The sequence below is a fragment of the Castor canadensis genome, chromosome X (assembly GCF_047511655.1).
Source record: "Castor canadensis chromosome X, mCasCan1.hap1v2, whole genome shotgun sequence".
In the NCBI taxonomy this organism is placed as follows: domain Eukaryota; kingdom Metazoa; phylum Chordata; class Mammalia; order Rodentia; family Castoridae; genus Castor; species Castor canadensis.
In genome coordinates this window covers 2,765,002-2,775,055 of record NC_133405.1, presented here as the reverse complement: position 1 = coordinate 2,775,055, position 10,054 = coordinate 2,765,002, and the positions used below count along the sequence as shown (strand labels likewise).

Below are 10,054 nucleotides of genomic sequence, written 5' to 3'. Positions count from 1 at the left end.
AGTGTGGGGAGTCAGTCTGGCTAGATACGGCCCTCATCCTGTGGACAGCCCCTTCTAAGGAGCTGCACCCTTCTAAGGGGGTGAGGTTGGAAAGTGACCACTCCACAGCATCTTCCTCTTCACGGCAAATGAACATTCGCACACGCTCCAAGATTGGGCAACCATAAGTCTAGGAGCGAGTGGAAGCCAGGTGTTCAGCAAGACACTTTGGAGGCAGCAGCTGGAGGGAGACTCCACTACAGGTCATCCCATGGCCCATAGCTTGTCCTCGTCCTTATTATCCGTCTGCAGCATGACCTCAATATATGGTTACAAGGCGTGGACTCACATGCATTTACTTTCTGAATAACCTAGAATTAAAACCAAAACCATGTTTCCCTTCAGACCTGGAAGTGCCTATCAATCAAAGCCCAGGAGACACTCCTGCCATAGGGCCACTCTCTGTCCCCTCTGCTCGGCCTCACCCACCAGGATTGGCTCCCGATTGGGTTCCCCCACCTGCTGCCCGAGTCCTCTATGAACCAAGAAGGCAGGAGATGACCTGAGGAGGGGGCTCAACACACCAGAGGCCCAGAAATGCACCTGGGTGGGTCTTCCTGTCTCCAGATAATATCTGCCCAAAGACACCTGAGAGCAGCATGCATCCAAACACAATGTGGAGCTCACACTGGAACATCCCAGGGCTGGACAGGGATGAAGGGGGCAGAGATGGCCCTGCTGGACACCCAGCAGCTGGGGCTTTCCAGAGTCTCACTGCTCAGTGTTGCTGGGGTTGTGACTTGTGCCTCCAGGAACCTTTTCCCACCTCCCTTGTTTGATCCTTCCAGGTCTCAAAACTGAATGCACACAGCATCAGTCACACTCAGTGACACACCAGCTCAGGGATCACAGCGTGCGCAGGCCCACTCTGCCCAAGGCTCCCATGGGCTGACTGGATTAGCCCCTTGCCTGCCCTTTCCCTCCTGTCCTGGCCCCCAAGCGTGGAGGAGCTCTTGGAAAGTGACCAGTTGGCAATGAGACACTGTGTGACCCACACACTGTCTCAAGGGCAACATTCTGCCCACTGTCACACCCCGCCATCCTCAAACATCCTGTGGTGTGTCGGATGGGGCTGGCCACCTGTGGGTGACTGTCAGGGTCAGCTGAACCCGGTGGGTGGGTGGGTGAGTGAACTCCACCCTCTGCCCTCTTGATTCCTGCAAGCACCTGCAGGCAGAGCCATCTAACCTCATGCCCGGGCCCTTCTGGACCTCTGCCCTAACCTGCTTTGCCTGCCTGGTCTTGCACACGTTGGTCATCCGTCTGGATGCCTTGAGGCCCCTGTCCCCTGCTGCCAGGATCCTGGGGTGGTGTCTGCTGTGTCACACACTGGCTCCCTTCTACGCCTAACCCACTTCTTCCTGGGGGCTTCGTTTGTGCCCTGGGAAGCCAGGCGGCCACTGCTCCCCAAACCCACCAGCATCCTGTCACCTGGCTCCCGCCCACCCAGAGCATCCCACAGCCCCCCACTGAGGGTCCCTTCCCTGCCCATTCCCCAATGTTAACCCGGCCATTATCGCCCCTCCCATCCCAGCAGAGGAGGGACTCAGGGGGAACATCCATGAAATTTATTGCATCAAACATTTGCTGAAACCATGGAAGAGAAGGGGATGACATCACAGACAGGAACTACCCACGACCACCTGAGACCACAGGTCCCGGGCTCCTGACGAGGTTCCTCATTTGTCCCCCACCCCGGGGCCTTCCTGCCATGTTCTCCTTTCCTGAGGACCCCAGATCTGCCTCTTGCCAGGACCGTGGCCTCCAGCAATGCCCAGTCACTTTAGGGAAGAGCCCTTCCCAGGGACAAACCGCTGTGAGTTGGTCCTGCCCTATGGATGCACAGGACAGTCACAGGACACTGGAAAGAACAGCAGGTAACACCCCACCAAGCTGAAGAAACTGAGTCACAGGTAACAACAGGAATGGAAGGTCAAAACACTCCCCCACCCCGATCCAGTTCTTCCTGGCCGAGGTCAAAGTCACAGTCACAGAGTGAGCATCAGGCACTCCCTCGCCGTCCACCCTTTCTCTGGGCTCCTGGTGCCTCTGGGGAAGGACTGCTTAGAGAAGAACACACACATGTCCACGAGAACAAGCAGCAGGCAGCTGGCCTTGATCTACACCGAGAAAGCAGAGGTTGAGCTCATGACCCTGGACAGGAGTGAGCAGAGCCCTGGCTGGCATGGAAGCTCAGAGCAGCTGGACCCTTTAGACAGCTTCTTTGGCCATATCATTTTCAGAGGCCCTCGGTGGGTCTTCCAGGTCTGCAGCCTGAGTCTGCAGGGTTCGAGCTGACCTTGGCCTTGGTAGCTGCTGAATTGCAGTTCACCAAGCCAGGCCGAGGTTCTCCCAGCTCACTCTCTCCAGTTCTCCAGCCACCCTACAAAAACAAAACAGAACAAAACCACCCCCACCAAGGCCTCCCTCCTCCTCCTGCTCCTCTTCCACCTGTTCCTTTTGAACAAACTGCTCTATACACCTACTCATTCCCAAGCTAGCTTGGAGGAGACTGGCCCAGCAGGAACTCCATGCCCCTGCCTGGGGTCTCCTCAGTCTTTTTGCCCACATAGCCCTGTAAGGCGGCAGTGGTAAAAACTGCCTCTGGGATGGCTCTGGGCTCCCAGGGCCTTTGGATACAGGGATTTAGCCTTTACTCACAAAGGGGGTCATGGGTGCTGCATTCCTGGGGCTCTCCTAGAGCTGTATAGATGATTCTGAGGATGGGTGGAACCCTGCGGGCTCCCCTCCAGAGCATTTGCTGTCTGTCTTGCAGCATTGGCTCCCAGGCCCTGGCTTCTGGCTGGGGCAGCCCTGAGGCAGGCTCCTCCTTTATCCATGTGGCCCCAGGGCCTGTGGTCATCCTTCCATCAGAGTTCCCAGCGCCCCCTCCTTCTGGCTCTACTTCACTGGAGTGCCCTCTTGAGTCTCGGACATCCTGTGGGCTGGGTGAACCAGCTTCCTGCTTTATTTTCTGGCATTTCCTGTGGTCCCTGTGTCTGGCCGTCATGGAGCTAGCTGGAATTTGGTCTTGGTTAGTGGATTCCTTCCCAACTGGTGGAGGGTTGGAGTGCCTTTCCTGGGCCTGGATGCCCTGCTCTTCTTCCTCACTCAGGGTCCCTGCTATTTGTCTGGGCTGCCCCTTCCCTGTCTCAAGACATGTCTCTTGCCTGCCAAGGGAAGGAGTATCAGTATCTCTGGAGCCTCTGGTTCCTAGGGCTTGGGTTGGCTCATGGCCCCAGCCCCCGACTCGTTTCCCAAATCTTCCACTTTAGCCTGTGCTTTCTGCTCGGCCAGCTGGTTTTCAGCCTTGGGACACACTGTCTGGCTATGCTCTTCTCCCTTTATGTTATAGTTACACAGAATTCGCCTGCGCTTCAGTGATGGGGGAAGCCCTTCCTGCATGGTCTGGGTGCTGCTCTCACTAAAAGACCCCACCTGCACAATAACCTGAGTTTCCAGGAGATTGCTTTCTTCTGCCTGTCGCCCAGAGCCCCTTTGACCCTTTCCCACTTGCTTTTGTTTCTCCTTTATCACCATCATGGTGGTCTCCCACTCCTCTTCATCTCGAATGAGCTTCATTAACTCCAGAAAAGTGGGTGCATACCCTTGCTGATCTAAGAGCTGAAGCTTGCCCCGGAGGGCAGGGGTCATGGAGACCCGAGCTAGGATATGTTTAAGGCGAATTAAGTCTGCACTTCGTGCTGACAATGGGCTTTGCTGAATGGCTTTCTGTAGCAAGGGCTCTACGCGCAGCAAGAAAGCAGAGGCCTTCTCTGCAGCCTTCTGAGTAGTCTGAAGAAATTTGAACTGAGAGGTTTTATAGTCCTCTTTAGTTCCAAAGATCTGTTTCAGGGCATCCAGGCACTGCTCCACAGTCATGGAGTCATTATTGGCCTGGAGCACCCTCATGATTGCTAGTGCGGGGCCATGTAAGCTCTCTAGAAGGCGCCGCCTCTTTTCTACCTCTGACACCTGCCACATCTGCATCATTTCAGTGACCTGCTCCACCCAGGCTTCAAAGGTCTCTTCACCTGGGCCTGGGCTAGGACCTCCCGAAAACACTTTCAGTTTTCGGTACCACATGCTTTCACACAGAGGTGGAAAAGCTAGTGGTTTGACTTCATCCAAGCTCTCTGGCTCCGTGCCTTCCGTGGGGAGGGTGCTATACCCCAGAGTTTTGATTACATCAACCATTCTCCGGCCCTCATCTTTCAGGAAACAGGTCAGCTTACTGATAAACTCATCATCTGGGTTACGGGGTTTTACCACCACTTCCCAGGTGCCCCCATTTCCTGCTATCTGACTGGGTATCGTTGCATAATCGACAGTGTCAGCCAGTTCAATGAAGACTGCCTTAGCATTGTCTTCCTTCCTGAACATTCTGCCTCGCACCCTGTAAGCACACAGAGGGTGTAAACCTGCCTTCACAGTTTTCTTAATTTCTGCTTCACTACAGTCCACAGGGATGCCCACAATCAGCAGGGCCTTCCTGGGGTCCAGGTCCATCCCCTTGCACCAATCTTCTAACAGTGTCACAGCCATTTCTCCCACTCTCTATGGCCTGATCTAATATTAAAGAAGTGATAGGCTCAGGGTTTTAACAGGACTCCAATAATTTTAAGGCAATGCCAAGTAGGAAGGCAGAAGTGTCTCAGGTTTCCACAGCCTGTAATGCAAATGGGGTAAGAGCATCGTTAATGCTTTCCCCGCCCCCACCAAGAGCCCCTTGTCTGTCCACACCTCCCCTCAGAGATGTAGTCCCTGCTCCCCAGGCTTCCTGCAATCCTCTTACAGAGGGTCTTCCCAGGCAAAGCTCCCCCAACCTCACCCCACTCTCCTGACCTCCTTCTCCTGTGGGGTCTTCCTAGGAAGTGCAGGTGCTCTGCTGCATGTGCCTGTAGTAGAAAAGCCAATGTCAGGAGGTAGGACACTGAAAAAGCCCTCCTGGCAGCAGAGAGCAGGATCTCCCACTCCCTGTTTGGGGCTGTTCGGGTCCAGGTCACCCAACAACCTCTTCACTGATGGTTAGTCTGGCAGCAGATGTGGAGCTCCCCTCTGAGGAAATGAGGGACAGATGAGAAAGATGGCCGGAGTTCTGAGCAATGTGGTGAGAGTCGTGGGTGTGTAGTGTTGCTATGGATACCCAGAACAGCATGGACCTTGAGTTTCTATCATAGGGTGTGTCATGGTAAGGTTAGGGTCCATGAGGAGCAACAGGTGATGTTACTGGCTGCTAACCAATGAAGCATCCTAGCAACAAGGGGGATGGGAGCGGGACAGGGAGGTGGGGTGAGCAGCGGTGGAGAAGTGGGTGCTGAGAAAACAAGAGCTTATGGTTTCAAACTGTGCAAGCTGGAATGAGAGACAGAAAAGGAACCCAGAAGGGTCTCTACTGCCACCTTGCTGGAAATGGACATCTCACGCTCTAGGTGTGGCCCTGCCCTGCAGTCTGAACCCTGGCACGCAGCCCCTTCCCCTCCTAACATAGCCCCCCTCACCAGCTGCTCACACTGCGGCGTGGGGCCCCACTAGAGGGCAGATGCTGTGACAGTACTGGCCCTAGATGCTCAGTCTGCTCTCCAGTTCTAACTAGTCAAGCAGTTTCTGGCCAGGCTGCAGGCAGGGTCCTTGGCCACTGGACCTTTCCAAGGCAAGGCAGAGCTATTTTTACCATGGTTCTTTCCAGCATGTGCCCCCTGCACAGGCTGTGCTAATTCTGAGTCTGCACAAGTGTTCACAAGACCCCTCCCAGTGATAGGAGTAATTACTCAGCTGGGCACCAGCCCTGAGGCAGAGGGACCCTAGGGTCCCGCTGCTCCCCAATCTCACTTCAAATCCCACCCCCACAAGCTGCACCCCTGCAGCCAGGTCTCACCTCCATCTATGCTCCTATGTCCAAGCTCCCCAACCCCACTTCATTGTCTAAAAACTGTTAGAAACTGCACTGGTGGTTCCAGCTACTTGGGAGGCTGAGGCAGGAGGATTGCTTAAGCCCAGGAGTTCTAGGACAGCCCGGACAACTTATGGGGGCCAGTCTCATGAAAAAGTTAATTAACATGCCCCATACTAGTTTACATCTATTTCTCATCCACATACCCCACATTTCCAAGCAGCGATATATCTGGTCAGTGGGACTAGGCAAAGGATAGGGGGCTGAGCCCCGCCCCCCACTACCCCCCGCCCCGCCCCCCCATTCCCCCACCCTCCGGGTCTTCCCCCAACCCTCGGCCCCTGGCAAAAAAAAAAAAAAAAAAGAAAAACCTTACAGGTGGGTCTCGATGCCTAGAAATGGCAGCGAGCCCGTGGGATATGGGGTCTGATCTAGCGGGATCCCACTTCCAGAGGAAACCCATGGCCACCAGCTCTTGGGATGCCGTGGAGAAGAGCGAAGGGGCACTAGGGTCTTGAGAACTCATGATCTGGGTTACCATCTGGGCCAGGAGCTCAGCACCGTACCTGCTGGAGGTGCCTCCGGGACAGAACTCCTACAGACGCGGCGTCCTTGCGTGTGCCGCCGCTTCTGCAGCCTTGCAAAAAGGGCCAGACTGAGGTTGCAACAATTTATATAAGTGGACAACCTCCCCGCCCTCCGACCACAGAGCTGCACACGACCCACTTGCGTCTGCGCTCTGGAGCGGTCGTCTCCCCCTCCCCCCACACCCCCGAAAGTGGGATCCTCACCCTACCCTGTACCCCCTGGGACAGCACAGGGAATTTGAATCTGCTGGGAAACCATTTATATGGCAGAGTAGGTCTGACTTTAGCTGTTTATTGTCTCAACAGCCACGCCAGACCCACCACGTGTCATGCTGGGCCCAGGAGTCATTGCGGCTTGTGTTCCACATGTCTCTTTTTCATTGGCTTGACAATCGTTTTCATTTCCATATTCAAATTGTCAGCACAGGGCTGGGAGCAAAATATAGGACCGAGCGCAAAGTGCAGTGCAGAGCGCAAAATTCAGGGCCGAGCGCAAAGTTGTGGGCAGGTGAAAAGTACAGGTCTAGTGGGAGCTTCCTAACTCAAAGTTATGGCCCCTCCTTTCTTTCTTTCTTTTTTCTTCCTTCCTTCCTTTCTTTCTCTTTCTTTCCTTTCTTCCCTCCCTCCTTCCTTCTCTCTCTCTCTCTCTCTCTCTCTCTCTCTCTCTCTCTCTCTCTCTCTCTCTCCTTCCTTCCTTTCTCTCTCTTTCTTGTTTCTTTTTTTTTTTGTGGTACTGGAGTTTGAACTCAGGGCTTACACCTTACACCTTGAGCCGCTCCACCAGCCCTTTTGTTTGTGATTGGGTTCTCGGGAACTATTTTGCCCAGGCTGGCTTTGAATACCAATCCTTCTGATCTCTGCCTCCTGAGTAGCTAGGATTACAGGCATGAGGTTTTTTTTTTTTTTTTTTTTTTTTTTTTAATATTCTTAAGCTTTTACTAATTAAATTTGACATGTCATACATAATTTTAATAATATATGGCTTCTTCCTATTATCTTTTTTTTTCATTTTTCTTTTATTATTCATATGTGCATACAAGGCTTGGTTCATTACTCCCCCCTGCCCCCACCCCCTCCCTTACCACCCACTCCGCACCCCCCCCACCCCCTCAATACCCAGCAGAAACTATTTTGCCCTTATTTCTAATCTTGTTGTAGAGCGAGTATAAGCAATAATAGGAAGGAACAAGGGTTTTTGCTGGTTGAGATAAGGATAGCTATACAGGGCATTGACTCACATTGATTTCCTGTGCGTGGGTGTTACCTTCTAGGTTAATTCTTTTTGATCTCACCTTTTCTCTAGTACCTGTTCCCCTTTTCCTATTGGCCTCAGTTGCTTTTAAGGTATCTGCTTTAGTTTCTCTGCATTAAGGGCAACAAATGCTAGCTAGTTTTTTAGGTGTCTTACCTATCCTCACCCCTCCCTTGTGTGCTCTCGCTTTTATCATGTGCTCATAGTCCAATCCCCTTGTTGTGTTTGCCCTTGATCTAATGTCCACATGTGAGGGAGAACATACGATTTTTGGTCTTTTGGGCCAGGCTAACCTCACTCAGAATGATGTTCTCCAATTCCATCCATTTACCAGCGAATGATAACATTTCGTTCTTCTTCATGGCTGCATAAAATTCCATTGTGTATAGATACCACATTTTCTTAATCCATTCGTCAGTGCTGGGGCATCTTGGCTGTTTCCATAACTTGCCTATTGTGAATAGTGCTGCAATAAACAGGCATGAGGTTTTTATTAGGCAGAGTTCTTGGGGCAGAGGGCTGGTGACAGCTGCTTCCTGCATTTCACAGGCACACGAAATTTTTCAGGGCTCACTGACAGACAGCTATCAAGAAATCCTATTTTCCTGTATTCTATTTCCTGCAAAAGTGTTAACAACCTAGTAACCAAAATGCTTCCTGCCCTTTCCCAAAGCAGGTTTCTTCCACAGAGGAAAGACTTCCATGTTTACCGAGTGGCCCCAAATGGCTATTCTGGAAAAGGCTATGGGTGAGACACATGTAACACACACCATAAAGAGTCTGAAATCAATCTCCTGGCGAGGAGAAAATGGTCACATAATCCCTCCAGAGTCACAAATTCCATGTGGGAAATTACCTAGGGACTCTCAGAGCACCAACCCACCACACCTCTTTGAAGCCACCACACAGCCATCTGTGTCACAGTATCACAGCAGCGAATGCCATGCCAAGAGCTGACTGTCTTCTATTTCTCAGCTCCTACTTTAAAACAACAACAATGTTGTTAAGTGTTCCAGTAACAGCGTTCTGCAAATAAACTTCTTTCCTCATAGGAGATTCAGCAGATGCCTCCTTATTTACCCACATTCCTGTTCTTTGTCTCCCAAATGATTATCTGAACTGTGTGTTCCCACTGAGCAACGGGAACAAAATACTTGCTAGACAATGTTTTCTTCTTTTTCCAGACCCCTGAACTTTGGCGTATCCTTGCCCTAAGCCAGCAGAGAGCCTTAACTGCCCCTTCTAAGAAGAGGCTGCCCCCGGTAAAACATTCCCTAATCAGGCTTATTTACTCCTTTGCTTCTTGCCTAATCCCAGGAAGCTTGTGGATCTCACAATCCAAGTGTCCCCCCTTTTGAACATTCCTCCCTTCCCTCTTGCAAGAAGCCTTTCAAGTAAAGTCTCCTCTTCAAGTCATGATTTGGTCCCTTTCCCAAGCTTTATAGAGGTATGGTTGAAAAATAATATATTTATTGTGTACAAAGTTTTGATGTATATAAACATTGTGAAATGGTTGCTGTTATTCAGGCTAATTAATATATCTGTCAATTCACATGACCTTTGTTTTTTGGTGGCAAAACGCTCAAGATCTGCATTCTTAGCAAACTTCAAGGTATACAATACATTATTATAACTATAGTTGAGGCAGGATAAATCATGGAAACTCGTGCTTTGGAAACAGCAGCGAGGAATTTACAAATAAGCATTGTACTAGGGGACAGCTCGATTAAAAACACACAGGCACTGCTTTCTCTGCTTTAAGCTTTACACTCCCTCAACAAGCTGCAACATTTACTGAAAAAGAAAAAAGAAAAAAAGGGGGAAAGAGCAGCTCTCTCTGACTTTGCCCGCTTGCCCCAAAATAATTAGTGTTCTCTGAGAACTCAGCAAAGATATCATAAAGAAAGACACTCATCCTGGGAAAGAAGTCTAGGGAAAATGACTTCTCCGGGCACAAAAAGTATTTACAAAGATGACACCTATTTAAAGGGAGGGTCCTCTGAAGTCTCTGGGCCCAGCTGATAAAGCAGGGTACCAGCAAAAATGACAAAATAGGCTCATTGTCAGAACAAAGAGGAGCACTCTTTCCAAAGACAGATTTGAGCCAAATCCCCAACCTGCGTTTTCACCATAAACACCTGTGATGTTAGAGCACTGGTCGCACCTGTTATCAGATGTGCCCACACCCATGTCTGGGCTGGGTACAGGTTTCTGTCTTTCTTATGTTTACTAGTAATTTATCTTGCTCTCTTCCTGGACATCTCTTTGGGGGTGTGTGTGTGT

At 51.1% G+C, this 10,054-nt stretch overlaps 1 protein-coding gene across 2 annotated transcripts; it reads right to left on the bottom strand.

The window, feature by feature from the left end:
• Positions 1-1,593: 1,593 nt before the first annotated feature.
• Positions 1,594-6,571, bottom strand: LOC141419642 (paraneoplastic antigen-like protein 5). 2 transcript variants are annotated; one of them, XM_074062795.1, is made up of 3 exons: positions 6,499-6,571; positions 4,885-4,937; positions 1,594-4,708 (listed from the first exon to the last, which is right to left on the bottom strand). In XM_074062795.1, exon 3 carries the CDS (start codon positions 4,582-4,584, stop codon positions 3,253-3,255), a length of 1,332 nt encoding a protein of 443 aa, XP_073918896.1. In that variant the 5' UTR covers positions 4,585-4,708; positions 4,885-4,937; positions 6,499-6,571; the 3' UTR covers positions 1,594-3,252. The 2 variants fall into 2 exon arrangements, with proteins under 2 accessions (XP_073918896.1, XP_073918897.1); XM_074062796.1 differs by lacking the exon at positions 6,499-6,571 and adding an exon at positions 5,054-5,534.
• Between the last annotated feature and the right edge of the window lie 3,483 nt (positions 6,572-10,054).

Coding starts and splice junctions, on each gene's coding strand:
- LOC141419642 (XM_074062795.1), bottom strand. CDS start 4,584: ATGGCTGTGACACTGTTAGAAGATTGGTGCAAGGGGATGGACCTGGAC.